Source organism: Musca autumnalis, unplaced genomic scaffold (assembly GCF_047663935.1).
Source record: "Musca autumnalis isolate F117 unplaced genomic scaffold, ASM4766393v1 scaffold_3, whole genome shotgun sequence".
In the NCBI taxonomy this organism is placed as follows: domain Eukaryota; kingdom Metazoa; phylum Arthropoda; class Insecta; order Diptera; family Muscidae; genus Musca; species Musca autumnalis.
In genome coordinates this window covers 186,744,289-186,763,234 of record NW_027411866.1, presented here as the reverse complement: position 1 = coordinate 186,763,234, position 18,946 = coordinate 186,744,289, and the positions used below count along the sequence as shown (strand labels likewise).

Sequence of the window (18,946 nt, the reverse complement as noted above, 5' to 3'; positions counted from 1 at the left end):
GTAATTATTACTCATTACCTGGTAATGCAGAAAGTAATGACATGTGCCTACCAAATTTTTGCTGGGCAGAGAAAAAAATAAAATACCTAATATCTAAACGGCAATTTATTAAAACGTTTCTTAAAGGCAACAACCTACCTGCCTAACAAAAAAAAACAATAGACCCAATTTTTTTTTCTCCAGAATTGTACAAAAATTGCGTATTTTCCAACATGGGGAAAATCGTCTTCTTTATTGTCTTCCAACATTTTGACCTAGTTTTGTTTTCCTTAGTTCCATTATTTTTACTATCGAATTCCATATAAAAATTAAAAATCGGTGACGATAAAAACGTTGGTTTTAGTCAAAATCGATTTCTGGGTGGGATTTTTATACCCTCCACAATACTATCGGGGGTATATTAAGTTTGTCATTCCGTTTGTAACTACTCGAAATAATAATTTTAGACCCTACAAATTATATATTTTCTTGATCAGCGTGCAATTCTATATCGATATAGCCATGTCCGTCCGTCTGTTGAAATCAGTCTAAGGTCCGAACGAATTGAAGTAGGTGAATAAAATTTTGGTAAAATCTATTGCATGTACGTACGACTTTTGGTATTGAAAACGGGCTATGTATGTCCAGGTTTTGGTATAGCCCTCATACAAAATTACGGGTGACGCGTCGTCATTTTAAGGAATTTTTAAGATATTTGTCCCATTAGACCACTTAATTGGTTGTAAATTGGCATTTTGTGTATCCAGAGGCTTAAAAACATTGCTACCAAAAATGGTTTAAATAGGTCCACGTTTTGGTATCGCCCCCATATAACGCTCCATATATGTATAGTATGCGTCATTTTAAGATATTTTGCATATACTAGTCCCATTTGACCACAGAATCGGTTTCAATTTGGTATTTGAATTTAACTATATTATCCTAGCAAAATGGCTGAAATTTGGCAGTCAGTCCTCCTATTGGCTACAAAACTTTCTTCAAGAAATTTGTCGGTATCGGTCCACGTTTTGAACGGTAAATCCCAATTTTCGGTATTTCGAAAGTTTTAGACTTGATATCACACCGAAGTGGCTGAAATTAGGTATTTAGTATTTTTCGGGGTTACGAAACTTTCCCTCCGAAATTTATAGGTCCACGTTTTGATATAGCCCCCATAGAACGATACCTCCCGATTTTCGATATTTTGAAGGTTTTAGCGTCATTATAACACCGAAATGGCTGAAATTTGGTATTTAATCTTTAACCTTCGTTGTAGGAACAAATCTTTCCTCCTGAAAATTGTCGGTGTAGGTTCACGTCTTCATATAGCCCCCATAGAATGGTACCTCCCGATTTTCGGTATTGTGAAGGTCGTGTCCTCAATATCCCACCGAAATGCCTGAAATTTGGTACATATTTAGTGTTAGCTGGGATGCTAAACGTTCAATCTGAAATTTGTCTTTAAAGGTCCACATCTTCGTATAGTCCCCATAGAACCGTACCTCCCGATTTTCGGTATGTTGAAGGTTGTGCCATCAATATTGTCCCATCAATATCAATATACCATCGAATCAGCTGAAATATAATATTTAGCCTCCGTTGGTAATATAAAACTTTCCATCTGAAAATTTCTGGTATTGTCCCTCCCAATTTTCGGTATTTTGAAAGTTTTAGCTATATTATTCAACCGGAATAACTGAAATTTGGTATTTAGTCTTCGCTGGAGTTACAAAACATTCCTCCATAAATTTATCAGTACATGTTAACGTTGATGATGTGGTTGTGCTGATAAGTGGCAAATTCTTGCCAACCCTGTCTGAGCTCATGCAAAGAGCATCAGTACAACTCGCAAACTGGGCCCAGAACAATGGCCTGGGAGTAAACCCGGAGAAAACCGAGCTTGTACTATTCACTAAGAAACGCAAAGTTCCCAATTTCGAGCCTCCAGTCCTGGACGGGGTGGCCTTGGAACTTTCTGCGGAAGCTAAATACCTCGCCACTATTCTGGACCATCGCTTGTCATGGAAAAGAAGACTGGAAAGACTGGTCTGGTGGCAAGCTCTTGGGAACAAAGCGTTACACTCCGAACTATTGAGAACCGCGTCGCTGCTGATTACCGGATCGATAAAAAACACTCCTCAAGCTGCTTAAACGTCATCCTGGATCTCCAACCTCTTGATATCCTAATCCAGGTTCCTAACTTCAAAATGGGACGACAGTGGCATTGACTACTGCAGACTATGTAAAGATGCGGAGGAGATAGAGACTGTCGAACATCTGCTTTGTAGGTGTCCCATGTTGCAAACAAGGAGATACCGTACACTAGGCGGATATGAGATAGACACTCTAACCCTCTTATATAACTCAACGTCCTACTCAACTTTGCCAATAGCGGCTAGTATAATATAAAAAAAACACAATTTAATTTTATTTACATCTACACACATTTATTAATAAATAATTTTAACAATTATATATAAAAAAATGCAGACTTATTGATTACGGAATTGTTGTTGTTGTGATCAGGTAATTTTTGTGAGTTGGTTTTTTATGAGAACAATAAAAATCAGACTTTATGAATTATAAACTATGTCGTTAAAACTAAATACAAAACTACGCGCTAAGAAATAACACTACAACGACTACTAACTAATCGAACCTAATGGAGATTACAAATACCTACTACATATAGGTAATACACATTACTTGGTAGAAAAAAACTGCGGAATATCAAATACATTTTGGTAAAAAATACAAATTTTGCAATTCATTTGAATTTTAGTTCCCCGTCATGGAAACCATGCTCAAACGTCTAGGTGGCACAAGTTGTCCTTTGTTCTTATTCTTATTGACAATAAGGAAACCCATTAGGCCGGCAATAACCAAAGATACTCCGGATGAAATGAAGGCTGTATCACAGTGATTGGTAATAAGGGCGCCAACAATATTCGCACCCACCACACTGCCCAAGCGACCCATCATCAGGGAAATGCAAACAGCCATGGCCCTATAAATGTGAAAAAAATCAAAACATTAATATTTACAAAATTATGCTTATTTTTTTATATATATAAAAAAATACTACCTTAATCTAGTGGGATATAATTCCACAGTGGCTGCACTTAAAACATTGATGCCCAAACCGCAAAGCAGTAGTACCACATACAGATATATGGCAATCATGGGTTGATCAATAAATACCATGGCCACACCGCATACACCACAGCCAGCAAGACAAATAACTAAAAATTTAAATAAAATTTAATAAATGATATTTAACATAAATCACTTTTGTTTACAACTTACACAATATCAAACGCTTGCCAGCTTTATTAATAATTCCACCAATCAGGGCAAAACCCACGGCATATAAAACTTCCAATATCAGTGAATGTTGATATGTTGAAATTTCCAATTTCTCATTACATTCAGCGACCAAACCTTCATCTTGTTTCAAAGCCATTTCCAGTTCTAAAGTTTCCTTCTGCTTGGCATAGACCACTTGACAAATGAAAGTTCGATTATTGGGATTTTCATTCATAAATTCCGCAACACTATTCAAAATCGATGGGAACCACATATACATGCCGTTCGATGTACAGAAAATCAAAAATTGTATGGTACAAATCAAAATTGTGGTACGGGCATATTCTCGATTGAACAAAGGTTGAGTTTGACTCCACATTGACTTGAGTATATTAAGCAAGGGATTTGAACGACCACTCAAACCAGCGGGAGAATGTGGTTTATTATTGCTGCTCGTATCCAAATCTTCTTTGACGTGGGCAATCTGGAAAATATTTAAAAATAGAATTTCTGTTAAAATGATCATCATTCGACATTTAAAGATTTTGGCTTTAATTGTTTCATCTGGGCATTTAGAAGTAAGTCAGTCATTCATCGTATGGCTATTTTATATATTTATAAACATAAATGATTCGGAAGTGAGGGACTGGAACTATACCATGGTACCATAATCATCATCAATTTGAGAACAAATTGCTTTTGAAAGCTTCTCCGTGGCGTTTGTGGATAAGTCAGTCAGTCAGTCATCCATGACATGACTATTTTATATATGTAGACACATTAAGAATGAGGTGTTGGATGACTATATGATCATCAGTTTATTTTTCTATGGATACAAGGCAGGACGTGACAGCAGTTTGTACAAGTTGTGGCCCTCTAATCATCCATCAAGTCATCCATCAGATGACTTTTATATATACATGTAAATGATGGGCTAGTCAATGACTGTATGACAATCGTCATCAAATGAATTAAAAAATTGCATTCAAATGAGGTAGGGCAGGGCGTAACATTTGAAGTTTAAAAGAAATTTGTTTCAAAAACATCTCCAGGTCGTTTGACGATAAGTCAGTCAGTCATCCACCACATGATTATTTTATATACACATATTAAGAATAAGGTGGCGAATGACTGAACGATCATCAACGCCTATTAAAAGAAGGTTTAATTTCTACTGATATGAGGGTCTTGCAAAATTTAGTAATTTTTATTAGTAGAGGAAAGCAGACCTGGTACAGTTGTCTCTGAAAAATGTAGCTAGAAATCCAATAGGTCATGATGAAGACTCACATAAGTTCCCGTTATATTTGTCATCAGTAAACAATTTCCCATTAAGTAAGAAACCAAATAGCCAGGAATATTTCTGCACCGAAATTATAGAAGAGCAGTAACAAGCTAGGCTGGGGATCAATCGGTGAAGAGCGGTTAACCCTCAAAAATAATCAAGCGCAAGAATAATTTAATTCGTGGAATACTCGGATTCCGAGAGTGAGACACTTGATTATATTATCAGCAGAAATAAGTCGGAGTGTACGGCCGTGATCACCAACCCCACTGGATACTTAGACTTGTAGAGTTCAAGAGCCATCGTGGTCTGAATAAAAGCAAAATATTTGCCTCATAGAGTTCAAAACAACCAGAAGCAGCAGAAGTTATTGTAGTAAGACCTTAAGATAAGGAAAAATTTATCCTAGTTAAATTTATTTCGTGGATTTCAAGAGTCGTGAGTACAGGAAAGAGTTCAAAACAACCAGAAGCAGCAGAAGTTATTGTAGTAAGACCTTAAGATAAGGAAAAATTTATCCTAGTTAAATTTATTTCGTGGATTTCAAGAGTCGTGAGTAGAGGAAAGACGAGGACTCAGCTTTTTAGGTGCGACATTTAGCGGTCGAAAGCTGAACATAAAGGAGTGTTGCCAACTGTTAATGGAGAAGGCACAAACAAAAAGTATGTGTTGCCAGTAAAAACCCAATCCAAAAGTATATGTTGCCAACTGTGTTACCAACAGCGTTGCCACTTTTGGTTAGTGTCTTCGCTATTAACAGTTGGCAACCCTCCTTGTGTTTAGCTTTCGACCGCTAGATGCCGCACCTTAAAAACTGAGTCCTCCTCTTTCCTCTACTGTTGTCTTGGCCCATTCAGGAACCATTATGAGTCTATACATCAGAAGAAAATGACCGAAATTCCGTTCAAGAAGAAAGTGTCCGCAATTCCGTTCAAGTGCTGTCGTGGGCATGAAAACAAGTATGTATCCGATATTGTATTCTGGAGACATAATGGACGAGAACACAAGACGAAAGTGACCGATATTCCGTTCAAGATCCGTCATGGACTACAACACAAGAAGGAAATGGCCGATTTTCCCTTCAAGTACCGTCGTGGACCTTAAAACAAGAAGTATGTATTCGATATTATGAGTCTAAACATCAGAACAGAATGACCAAAATTCCGTCCAAGAGTCGTGGGCCAGTGTACAAGAAGAAAGTGTCCGCAATTCCGTTCAAGAGCTGTCGTGGACCTAAAAACAAGAAGTATGTATCCGATATTCCCTTCAAGAGCCATCGTGTACCTAAAGATCATAAGCTAGTGGCCGATAGTCCGTTCAATAGTTGTCGTGGGCCAGAACATAAGAAGAAAGTAACCGATATACCGCGGAAGAGCCGTCGTAAGCCAGAACACAAGAAGAAAGTGAACGATATTCAGTTCAAGAGCCGTAGTGGACCAGAAGACAAGTCGAAAGTGACCGATTTTCCGTTAAATAACTGTCGTGAGCCAGAACATAAAAAGAAAGTGGCCGATATTCCGTTCAAGAGCCTTCATGGGTCAGAATATAATTATACAGTTACCTATATTCCGCTTAAGAGCAGTCAAGGGCCAGAACATACGGACAAAGTAACCGATATTCCATTCAAGAGCCGTCTTGGACTACAACATAAGAAGGAAATGACCGATTTTCCGTTCAAGTACCGTCGTGGGCAAGAAGTATGTATCCGATATTCCGTCCAAGTGCCGTCGTGGGCCAGAACTTAAGAAGAATGTTACTGATATCCCGTTAAAGAGCCATCGTGTACCTGCAGATCGTCGTGGGCCACCGCATAATTCGTAAGTAGCCGATATTCCGTTCAAGAGTCGTCATGGTCCAGAACACAACAACAAAGTAACCGATATTCGTTCAGAAGCAGTCGTGGGTCAGAACAATAGAAGAAAGTAACCGATATTCCGCGGAAAAATCGTCGTAAGCCAGAACACAAGAAGAAAGTGAACGATATTCCGTTCAATAACCGTCGTGAGCCAGAATATAAGAATAAAGTGGCCGATATTCCGTTCAAGAGCCATCATGGGCCAAAATATAAGAAGAAAGTTACTAATATTTCCATAAAGATACGTCATGGGTGTGGATATCATAATAAAGTTACCGATATTCCGTCAAAAAGCCGTCCTGGGGCAGAAAATAATTAGAAAGTTGCCGATATTCCTTCCAAGAGCCGTTGTGGGCCAGAATATAATTATACAGTGGCCTATATTCCGTTTAAGAACAATCAAGGGCCAGAACATACGGACAAAGTAACCGATATTCCGTTAAAGAGCCGTCGTGGGCCAGAACATAAAAAGAAAGTGAACGATATTCCGTTAAGGAGCCGTCGTGGACCAGAACTTAAGGAAGTGAACGATATTCCGTTCAGGAGCCGTCTTGGGCCAGAACATCATAAACAAGTGACCGATTTTCTCTAAAAGAGCCATCGAGGACCAGAACAGAAGAAAGTGACTGATATTCCGTCCAAGAACACTCTGGGCCAGACCATTAGAAGGAAGTGACCAATATTCCGTTCTAGAGTTATAGTGAATCGGAAAATCATTGACGAGAATTAAAAAAAGTGACCAATATTCCGTTAAAGAGCCGTCGTTGGAAAGAACATAATCAGATGCGTTCGCTGTTTAGTTTATTTAGTAGAGTTCATCGACTGCAACAACGAAATAATCCGGAAAACCATTGCCAACCTATCCGCCATACCCACATCACCGAAACAACTGCCTACTAGACGAACTAACCGTACCCAACCACATTTCAATTAGTATAAGTAGACTAAGACATTGTGTCCATTTAAGAATCCCTTTATCTAAGAAATTGTATCACCCTCGCTAGTTTATCCCAGCAACCAGAGGAAACTTACTGTTACATTAATTATATTCATATAAAGGATAAGGTGATGAGTGAAGCAGCTGCCTACAAAAGAATCAGCCGTATGCGACCACATCACAACTAGTATAAGTAGGCCAAGACATGTAGCGCGATGAGTTGTCGAATAAAGTGTAGTCTTGCACTCTCAGTCACTTCAATATAAATTTTTTGTGATCACCGCGGACTTCCTACACTATATACATATATTTATGTAAAGGATGAGTGACTAAACGAACCATCATTGACCCCAGATGACCTTACGACCATTTGTATATATTTTAGAAAATACTTACGGGAAATTCCTCTTTTGCCTTGCCGGTATTGAAGCTAAAAATTTTCTGTAGAATCTCAACACATTTCTCCTCTTGGCCCATGCTTAGCAGAAACTTTGGACTTTCGGGAATTTTGAAAAGGCTAAGGCCACACAAGAAACCAGGAACACCGCATACAACCATAAACAATCTCCAGGGTTTATAGGTCAGACCCAAGAATGGCAAAGGTAAACGCCATTCTTGATTAATGAACAACCAGGCGATGGCAGGCATCATCATGGCTCCAACACCGAAAATAAATGCAGAACCCATTATGGCTCTCGAGCGATTCTTTTGCGTGTGGAATTCACCCAAATAAGCATAAATTGTGGCTGAACCACCCGAAATGCTAGAATGAAATAAAAAAAACAAATATATGTATTAAAAATAATGAAACAAAATATTAAAAATATATAAAATTAATTGAATAAAATATAAATAATTTAATAAATTATATTCAATAAATAATTATATGTTCTTTGTTCTGCACTTACCAAATACCGTTTAAATATCTCAATATAACCAATGTCCAAAAGTTGGTGGAAAAACTTGAAAGTACGGTAAAAACAAATCCCGCCAACAAAGTTGGCCTTATTACACATCTTCTCCCCGTTGTATCGGCCAAAAATCCCCACAAATGTGAACTGCTAATAATACCCGCAAAACCAATGGCACTCATAATACCACGTTCCTGTACCGATAAATTCAAATCACATTGTGATACGGGTAATACAAAACTTATACCCAATGTCTCCAGTAAGACATTGGCAAGTATAAGGCCACTTATTAGTATAAGCAGGTAATTGAATTTGCCAAAAGCTAAAAATAAACGAATTAAATTTTAATTATTGTTCAACAAATTATTTGATTATCTTCCTCTTACTTGTTGCCTCCAATGCAGTTTCATAATATTCTGTCCCCTTACTCAGGGGAGTTGGTGGCGTAAAGGTGCCATTACCGCCACCCTCAACTGTGGCCACTGTAAGTTTGGTTTTCTCAGCTGTAAATAAATAAAAGTATAGTTTTGAATTAGTTTTTAGAACTAAAGGTAAGGTCACATTAGGCAAATATTTGCTCCAGCGACCGGCATTGTGCACTTACTGAGATCAAATGAGTGTTATAATACATTGAATATATGCTCACTTGCTCTCAGTAAGCGCACACTGCCGGTCGCTGGAGCAAATATTTGCCTAATGTAACTGTACCTTAAGAATGTGTAGTTGTTGTTTCTACATCTTGTAAACTTTAGACAAATTTCAAGGACAGATCAAAGGGAGATTATACAAATAATCCCCGCCCTCCATTCCTCGTTTTTTAATGTTGTTAGGACAATATGTCGGGATGTAGGGACTTCTCTAAGAAAATATTTCTGTCGTAACAAATTTTGAACTTTAGCGAGCGACTCATCAAAGAGTATGTACGTGTTTGTCGTAAGGCCGGGTGTATGTACATTTATGTATAAAAAGGTCATCAATGTTTTTCCGCCAAAGAGAATCCCATTTCAGTATATTTTAGCTATTATTGCATTCTCCAACTTCCTGCGAATGTTAAATACTCTCAATTTTATACTGATTTATTATCAGCGGCGAAACAAATTTCATTCATTATTATCAGTTCAAGATAATTTGAAAACAAAAATGTCTTTTGATGTTTTTATCTTGAATGTTTCCAAAATGTTTCTGTTTTGTATATATTTAATATAACAAAAAAGTCAAATAGAGCGCGTTCAGTTCAAACATCACTATGATGCACGTATTCACATTTTATACACCATGTGATTTTATGGAAAGCATAGGTAAACATACGGCACACCACGACCAAATTCGAGAAAGTGACTGTTAAATAAAGGCAAAAACGTGTGTGTACCAAATTTTCTCAAACGAACCTAAATATTTAAAATTGGGCCAGAACACAAGTACAAAGTGGCTGATATTCCGTTCAGGAGACGTCATGGACCAGAAAGTTACCGATATTCCGTTCAAGAGCCGTCGTGGACCGGAACACAAGAAAGTAGTAGTAGTAGTAGGTGACCGATATTCCCTTCAAGAACCGTTGTGGAGCAGAACACAGGAAGAAAATGACCGATATTCCGTTCAGAAGCCTTTGTGGGCCAGAACACAAAGAAAATGTGACCGATATTCCATTTCAGAGCCGTCGTGGGCCAGCACATCATAACAATATTATCGATATTCCATTTAAAAACCATCGTGGACCAGACCACAAGTAGGTAGTGACCGATATTCCCTTGAAGAACCGTTGTGGACCAGAATACAAGATGAAAGTGAACGATATTCCGTTAAAAACCGTCTTGAAACAGAACACAAAGAAAATGTGACCGATATTCCATTTCAGAGCCGTCGTGGGCCAGAACATCATAACAATATTATCGATATTCCATTCAAAAACCGTCGTGGACCAGAACACAAGTAGGAAGTGACCGATATTCCGTTCAAGAGCCGACGTGGGTCAGAACACAATTAGGAAGTGACCGATAGTCCGTTCAAAATCCGTCATGAGCCGGAACAAAAGAGGGAAGTAACCGATATTCCCTTCAAAAACCGTTGTGGACCAGAACACAGGACGAAAATGACCGATATTCCGTTAAAACCCTTCGTGGGCCAGAACACAAAGAAAATATGACCGATATTCCATTTCAGAGTCGTCGTGGGCCAGCATATCATAACAATATTATCGATATTCCATTCAAAAACCGTAGTGGACCATAACACAAGTTCAAGAGCCGACGTGGCTCAGAAAACAAATAGGAAGTCACCGATATTCTGTTCAAATGCCGTCATGAGCCAGAACAAAAGAGGGAAGTAAACGATATTCCCTTCAAGAACCGTTATGAAGCAGAATACAAGATGAAAGTAACCGATATTCCGTTAAAAAACGGTGTGAGACAGAACACAAAGAAAATGTGACCGATATTCCATTTCAGAGCCGTCGTGGGCCAGCACATCATAACAATATTATCGATATTCCATTCAAATACCGTCGTGGACCAGTACACAAGTAGTAAGTGTCCGATATTCCGTTCAAGAGCCGACGTGGGTCAGAACACAATTACGAAGTGACCGATATTCCATTCAAAAGCCGTCATGAGCCAGAACAAAAGAGGGAAGTAACCGATATTCCCTTCAAGAACCGTTGTGGACCAGAATACAGGATGAAAGTGACCGATATTCCGTTAAAAACAGTCGTGAGCCAGAACACAAAGAAAATGTGACCGATATTCCATTTCAGAGCCGTCGTGGGCCAGCACATCATAACAATATTATCGATATTCCATTCAAAAACTGTCGTGGACCAGAACACAGGAAGAAAATGACCGATATTCCATTCAAGAGCCGACGTGGGTCAGAAAACTATTAGGAAGTGACCGATATTCCGTTCAAAAGGCGTCATGAGCCAGAACAAAAGAGGGAAGTGACCCATATTCCCTTCAAAAACTGTTGTGGACCGGAATTTAAGAAGAAAGTGACCGATATTCCTTTAAAAACCGTCGTGGGCCAGAACACAAAGAAAATGTGGCCGATATGCCATTTCAGAGCCGTCGTGGGCCAGCACATAATAACAATATTATCGATATTCCATTCAAAAGCCGTCGTGGACCAGAACACAAGTATGAATTGACCGAGTCAGAAAACAAATAGGAAGTCACCGATATCCCGTTCAAAAGCAGTCATGAGCCAGAACAATAGAGGGAAGTCAGCGATATTTCCTTCAAGAACCGTTGTGGACCAGAATACAGGATGAAAGTGACCGATATTCCGTTAAAAACCGTCGTGGGCCAGAACACAAAGAAAATGTGACCGATATTCCATTTCAGAGCCATCATGCGCCAGCACATCATAACAATATTATCAATATTCCATTCAAAAACCGTCGTGAACCAGAACAGAAGTAGGAAGTGACCGATATTCCGTTCAAGAACCGTTGTGGATCAGAATACAACATGAAAATTACCGATATTCCATTCAAAAACCGTCGTGGGCCAGAACACAAAGAAAATGTGACCGATATTCCATTTCAGAGCCATCATGCGCCAGCACATCATAACAATATTATCAATATTCCATTCAAAAACCGTCGTGAACCAGAACACAAGTAGGAAGTGACCGATATTCCGTTCAAGAGCCGACGTGGGTCAGAACACAATTAGGAAGTCACCGATATTCCGTTCAAAAGCCGTCATGAGCCTGAACAAAAGAGGGAAGTAACCGATATTCCCTTCAAGAACAGTTGCAGACCAGAATACAAGAAGAAAGTGACCGATATTGCGTTAAAAACCGTCGTGAGCCAGAATACAAGAAACAAGTGACTGATATTCTGTTCAAAATTTGGAAGTAATCCATTTCAAAGCCATCCTGAGCCAGAACATAAGTAGAAAGTGACCGATATTCCGTTCATAAGCCGTCGTGGTCCAGAAATAAGAAGAAAGTGGCCGATATTCCGTTGTATTAATAATTCCGTTGCTGTAACAATTTTGAAATTATCCCTTAAAATTTGAAATTTTGTGTGGAAGGTACCCGAAGGACTGCACCGATGTACACCTTTTTTAGATGTAAATCGAATTATTTTAATTGTAATTCAAGATTTCTATTTGTAATTCGTAACATTTTATTCGTAATTCAAGAATTCCTTTTGTTCCTTATTCCATTTGAAATTCGAATTATTCCATTTGTAATTCCCATTATTTAGAATTATTCCATTTGAAATTCGAATTATTCCGTTTGTAATTCGAATCATTTTATTTGTAATTCGATAAAACCAGATCTAAAATCAATACAAAAAAATCGTGTGTAATTTTTTGTTTGTTTCTAATTTCAAATAAATTTATTCGAATTACAAATGGAAAAATCGAATTACAAATGGAATAATGTTTTCCACGTTTAGATAAAATTTTACGATGTGAAAAGTTTTGGCTAACCTTAAGTTCATCAGTCAGTACTGTCGTGAAAGGGCCCGCGAGCACCATCTTTTCCAAAACAATTCCATGCCGATCCGAGAAGAGTCTCTAAACTGCACTTGTGCCAAAAATTTTGAAAATCGTGTTGGAGGTACTCGACGACGTGGATGGCATAGTCCTTATTCGAAGTTGATCTATGTCTTGAGGAAATATTAGGACGTGCAAAGTTTGGACCCACTCGAGAGCTATAGTTCCCACCGTTTTAGCGAAAAATGTTCAACCTTTGTATGGGCGGTACCCAAAGAGTGAACCGATATAGCCCATCTTCAGCCAGCCGGACAGATGGACGGACATTGTCAAATAGACTCCAAATTTTCTGAAACTGATTTCGCCCAAACATACTTGGGGTCTAAACCTTTATAAAGACCTCAGCTAAAATGGCATTTATACACAAAAGGGGAAGACTAAAAACTCCGATGGGAAGAAAAATTGCAACATAATTTATTCATTGCATTAGGAAATCTGCTCTTAAGTCCACGTTATGGAGCCAATATTTCGATCTGAACAATTTTTATTATTATTTTATTACAAATTATTTCTCATCACAAATTAATTTCGATCCACATTTTCAATGTCTTACGGCAAAATTTTAAAATCAATTGGTCAAGTATTTTCATATAACCAATGTTTATATATGTTTGTAATTAATTATTTATTTTGGATCAGATTACAGGCACCATATGTTCATATTTTACACATATCTCGTTGAAAATCTACAGAACTTTCCATAATACTGTCAGAAAGTGGACAAACAAAACAATAACAAAAAATGTGAACACAATCAGCACTTATTTTTCTGCTGGAACACTTTTTAATTGATACCGACCGAACAATTGTGTGAAGAATTTTTATTTAATATTGATTGCTCTGTTATGATGAGGCCAAAGACATTTCTGGAAATCTTCTTAAGTTCTTTGAGTGTTTATATGTATGTATGATGTTTAGATCATCAATTACAAATTGAGCTACATTTTTAAATGCAAATTAATTCCTTCACATTGAACTTGAATTATCTAGCAAAATTCATTTAAAATAATATACGTTATGATATCTGAGATGTCGACAGCATCTTTTCTGTTTTCATGTGTACGTGTATAGGGAGGAAGCAAATATTTTAATTTAAATATTTTCAAATATGTCAAAGACCCACAATATAAACACAAAAATTTGCAACGATTAAAATTAATTGTTTTGTTGTATCTCTGCAATCCGGCACTTCGGTTTTGTCGCAAGGAAACCATTTGACTTACTATATTCGTAAGAATCCATTTTTTCTATTTTTTATTTTTCCCTCTTATAAAATGAACGATAGATTTTAAATTTTAATTCCACTTAGAACAGCATTTCTTGTAATGATCTTTGATTTGTTTATATATTGATTTATTTATAAATAGCAGCAGCTATAAATGACTACTTGCTGCCTCTTGTAATGTTTTAAGACGTATGATGGCTGTGCGCCATCGAATGCATCATTTATGATTGGCATTCATTCCATGCCGATTGCTACGAAAAAAATGTTTATTAACATTATATTTGATAGCTATGATGGCCATTGAATCTGAAAACGGTATAAAGCTTAGATTTGCAAAAAAAAATTTGAATAAATAAAAACAGCTGGAAGAGCTACAACGTCAAGCTGGCGTCTTTTGAAACGCCAAAAAAAAGTGACCAAAAAATTATTCATGTAATCGCCTTATCACCAGTTATTTGGGGATCAACGGTATGTTGATTGCTCATCCATAACATTGTTGAACATGGATTTTATTTGTGTTGTTCCTTGTCCAAAAAATATATGTATATTTAAAATAGAATGAACTTTTTTTAAGGGTCAATGTACTTTTTTTATTCATTTTTTATGGGTGTTAGAACGGAACTGCCTCAATGGAAAAATTGTTTATACCTTTTACACATGCAATAAAGACTTTCAAAATGTTCTATTTTTATCTTTATCTTTGCGGGTTTCAAAATCTAAAAAACAAGTAAATTGAAATATGTATGTGGCGTTACTTTACCAATATTTTTAAATCTGAATATCAATTGAAATATTTGGAATTTTATTCAAATGGGAAGTTTCGAATTACAAATTGAATAATAATAGCAAATACATAACTCAAATTGAAAATTTAATGGTCCGTAAATTAAATTACAAATGTAAAATTAGGAAATATAAATGTAAAATTAGGAAATATATGTATTTTTTCCACTGACAAACCCAATCAACACATTTTACACCAACAACCAATAACATAATGTAGGAACAATAACATAATGACATGAATACTACTTTGCCGGAGTTTTCAAAACATATGGACCAGAGAAATTCATGAGTAGCTGATTTCGACAATCATGAGTCCTTTGCCAAAAAACAAGTATGAGTGTGGCTTGCTACTCAAAAAATGAGTTACTTAAAAAATGATTACTTTCAGACACTTGACTATGTTTTGCCAAGTTGTTTTGAGTACTCAACAACATTTTCTGTCTTATGCTTGGTTTACATTTCAGATGAGTTTTCATTTGACGTATACCCAAAGGAATTGACAGTTGAAATCGAGTGGATTTCGTAAATGTAAATTTAGCATTACTTAGTTGACCATCGCACATTAAGTGTTGTTTTCAACCCCTATCAAACAATCGTTTGTCTTATGCTCACCGAGAGAGTGGGAGCAAATATCTGAAATTGGCTTGAGTGGTTGTAAGTAAAATAACGATACGCAAAATTTTACACTTGTTTTTTTTCTACAAGAAAAGAACATTTGTTTTACCGTTATTTTGTGTGTGCCTTTTTTGTTTTTGTTTTGGTTATTTAGTATGATTTATCGAGCATCTTCAGTCTTTCATTAGAAATTAAACAGATTAGTTGTCAAAATTTAATGGAAAATATGGAAAGTTCCTCGGACATAAAATCAAAAATTGACCAAGGAGTGTATAAAATAAGTCCGCGTCGTAAAGGCACAAGCTTTATTTTGGAACATATTAGCCGACATTCAGAAAGAAAACGACGTATTAGTTGAAGGATGGGGTTTCTGTCGAAAGTGTCAGAAAGTTTTAAAACACTCTGGTAAGCAGACATCCAACTTAAGCCGCCATAAATGTTGTGCCTTGCTAAAGCAACCGCAGGGTTTAAAAACAGTCTCAGCCGACTGTAAAAAGGAAGCAGTAGAAAAGTGTGCACAGTGGGTTGTACAAGATTGTCGGCCGTTTTCATCCGTATCTGGATCAGGCTTTATTGATATGGTAAAATTTTTTATTAAAGTTGGCGCCGAATACGACGAAAATGTTGAGGATATGTTACCCGGCCCAACAACTCTGTCCAGAAAAGTAACTTCGGATGCAAAGGAAAAAAAAAGAATCTCATTGGCGCAGAAATAAAGTCTGTTGTAGAAGATGGTTGTGTATCTGCAGCGTTAGATCTGTGGACTGATAATTATGTCAAACGGAACTTTTTGGGTGTGACGTTACACTACCATAAAAGTAATGAACAGCGCGATCTAATTTATCTATAGAAGACCCCATTGACGATCTATAGAAATTTTTAGATAAACCCTCTATATGTTTAAGACGTCTTTGTGGTGCCTTCCATCCGTAGAACACTAAGAAGATCACTTTAAGGAGTCCTTGGCACATTGAGAGTTCTTCCATAAATTGGAAACTTTTTGGCGCCTTTTTTATCAGTAGAAGACGCTTTCACAATCCATATAATGAAGGAGAACTATAGAATATCCCTTTAAGAAGAACTTTATCCATAGAAGACCCCATTGGGAGGTCTTTCATGTGTAGAAACCGCCCTTTAAGAGGTATTCAATACACAGAAGGTTACTTTAGAGAAACCTACTATCTCGTCATTGAGGTATCTTCCATTCATACAACATCAGAAGAATGCTTTGAGGAGTCTTCGACCCTTTCAATAGAAGATCCATTCAAGAGGTCTTCCATCTATAGAAGAGACCTTAGGGTTTGTTTGCCATCCATATAAGGTAGGAGAATCAAATATGATATCTTTGAGCAGTACTTTATCTATAGAAGACCCCATTGAGAGACTTTCATCGACAGAAAACCATTTAAGAGGTATTCAATCCACAGAAAAAAAATCTTTAAAGAATCCTTCTATATTTTTAAAATTTCTTTGAGGTGTCTTCCATCCACAGAACATATGTATGTGTATTAGAGCACTTTGATTCTTATAGAGGTCTTCCATCTATTGGAAACGACTTTGGGGAGACTTTCATTAATAAAAGACCACATCAAAAGGTCTTGCATCTATAGAAGAGACCTTAGATGTGTCTTCCATCTATAGAAAACCATTTGAATAAGAAATATATAATACCCCTTTGACAAGTCTTGTGATTTACATCTATAGAAGGCTCCTTCGAAAGACATTTATTTATAGAAGACCCTTTAGGGCAAAGCTGTACTTTGGTATTGTTGAAGTTACGAAGTTTTTCGGCTATTCACACACACATGACCCGAACGCAACGAAAGAGCACACAAAAGATAGCAAATGTTTTGATTTGTTTTTGTTTTGCAGCATGCGTGCATACAAACTTACTAACACACTGTCAAAAGTTGCCAATATTCATAATTTTGTGTGCTCTCTTTTTGGTCGGCAGTGCTTTAGGGAAGTCTTCAAGTCTTTCAGAAGAAACCCATATTTCTAAAGAAGACCCCTTTGAGAGGTGTTTTGTCTGACGAATATTCATTAAAAAGCCTTCTGTCTATATCTATGTAAGGTTCAGATCCTCAACAAATCCACGCTTTTTCGTATGATGTTTCCACAAGTAAACAATCTTAAAAAATCCACAATCTGATATCCCGCAAAAATATTCTTAAAAATCCGCGTGACTTCTTTAATAGGCTTCTTCAAAAGACATTTATTTATTGAAGATCACTTTGAGAAGTCTTCAAATATAATAGGCCCCTTCCAGACCTTTTGCCGTCTTTCTGCGGAAGACCCCATTTGAAAACCGTCTACCTATGTAAGACACCCACAGAAAATGGTTTTTTTAAAAATCAACGCTTATTAGTCTAATGGTCTCGCAAAAAAAATATTAAAAAATCTACGCTCATTGATCGGATATTCCTTAAAAAATTGGATAAAAAATCTACGCTCATTTAAAATCCACAAAAATATTGGTTAAACCGCATACCTCTCGAAATAAGCTATACAAATTTTTGCAAAAAAAAAAACTTACAAATACCAAATTTTTTTAAATTGAGAAAATAAATTTATTCGGGTTTTCAGTTTTGGATTCCTTTGTGGATTATTTACGTTCACTATTTCTGGTACCTATCAAACAAGTCGCAAATTTCTTTTGGTGTTTTGAAATGTAATCGTTGTGTTTTTTATTGCTTTGTCCTGGCATCCTTAAAGTAGTTCTTTAAAATGTGTAACCATTCAAAAAGAAAAAAAAAATAAGGAACAAATGGCGATTTTTTCATATAATGTTTTCATATAAAACTTAAAAAAAAAACAGAAAAATAAAATTAATTTTCAAACTTACCACCACCACGAGTCACACTTTCTGGTTTGTTTTTAAATTCACACATTTTGTAATTGAAAAATAAAACACCTTTTCACTTTAACAATTAACAAATTCAGATTTTCTTCTAATTTCTTCAATATGAAAAAACTAATATTTTTCTAAATAACGTTTATTTACACAAAAAATTACAAAATTCTATTTAATTTTTCAATTTAAACAATTAATAACTGTCACTTGTTTTCGTAGCGTTTGTGTTACGCGATTTGATTTTTATTTCAGGCGTTGCGATACGTTCTCTTAGCGTCTAACCAAAGCGAACATTGAAATTGTTATACTTTTTAGATCCTCACATCTGAACTAACTGATTTTCTAAGTGACAAATTAAACACTTTTATAGGCAATGGTTAGGGAGAGAGAGCAAAAACACCAAAGACTGGCAGCAGCAGCAGCCATCCATTCAAAGATAGCAAAAAAACAGCGATGCTCGATTTTGATTTTGCAAAATAACAAAAAAAACAAACCTCAACGTCGTAACCCATCTTCGCAGGAGGCGCAAGCGCAAGCAAGAAAACTCAATAAACAGAATATAAAAATTGTCAACAGAAATGTTTCAGAAGTAATAAACAAATTAAAAAATATCATAAAATAATGCACACAAATACATACAAACAACAATAAAAGGGGTACAGCCAGATGTTAGTCGCAAGAAGGGTTTATC

The 18,946-nt window shown here is 36.5% G+C and overlaps 1 protein-coding gene across 2 annotated transcripts; it reads right to left on the bottom strand.

Moving 5' to 3' along the window:
* Positions 1 to 2,404: 2,404 nt before the first annotated feature.
* LOC141398590 (synaptic vesicle glycoprotein 2A-like) lies at positions 2,405 to 18,596 on the bottom strand. 2 transcript variants are annotated; one of them, XM_073975997.1, is made up of 7 exons: positions 18,247 to 18,596; positions 8,660 to 8,776; positions 8,271 to 8,595; positions 7,759 to 8,125; positions 3,286 to 3,769; positions 3,065 to 3,221; positions 2,405 to 2,986 (listed from the first exon to the last, which is right to left on the bottom strand). In XM_073975997.1, the coding sequence occupies exons 1-7, from the start codon at positions 18,290 to 18,292 to the stop codon at positions 2,758 to 2,760; spliced, it is 1,725 nt and encodes a 574-aa protein (XP_073832098.1). In that variant the 5' UTR covers positions 18,293 to 18,596; the 3' UTR covers positions 2,405 to 2,757. The 2 variants fall into 2 exon arrangements, with proteins under 2 accessions (XP_073832098.1, XP_073832099.1); XM_073975998.1 differs by lacking the exon at positions 18,247 to 18,596 and adding an exon at positions 13,999 to 14,193.
* Positions 18,597 to 18,946: the final 350 nt, after the last annotated feature.

What these genes read in the sequence shown, in the direction of transcription:
- LOC141398590 (XM_073975997.1), bottom strand. Translation starts at nt 18,292, where the DNA reads ATGTGTGAATTTAAAAACAAACCAGAAAGTGTGACTCGTGGTGGTG. An exon ending in AACTGCATTGGAGGCAACAA is followed by an intron (nt 8,596 to 8,659) that starts GTAAGAGGAAGA and finishes GTTTATTTTTAG; the next exon opens with CTTTTGGCAAATTCAATTAC. An exon ending in AGGCAAAAGAGGAATTTCCC is followed by an intron (nt 3,770 to 7,758) that starts GTAAGTATTTTC and finishes AATATTTTCCAG; the next exon opens with ATTGCCCACGTCAAAGAAGA.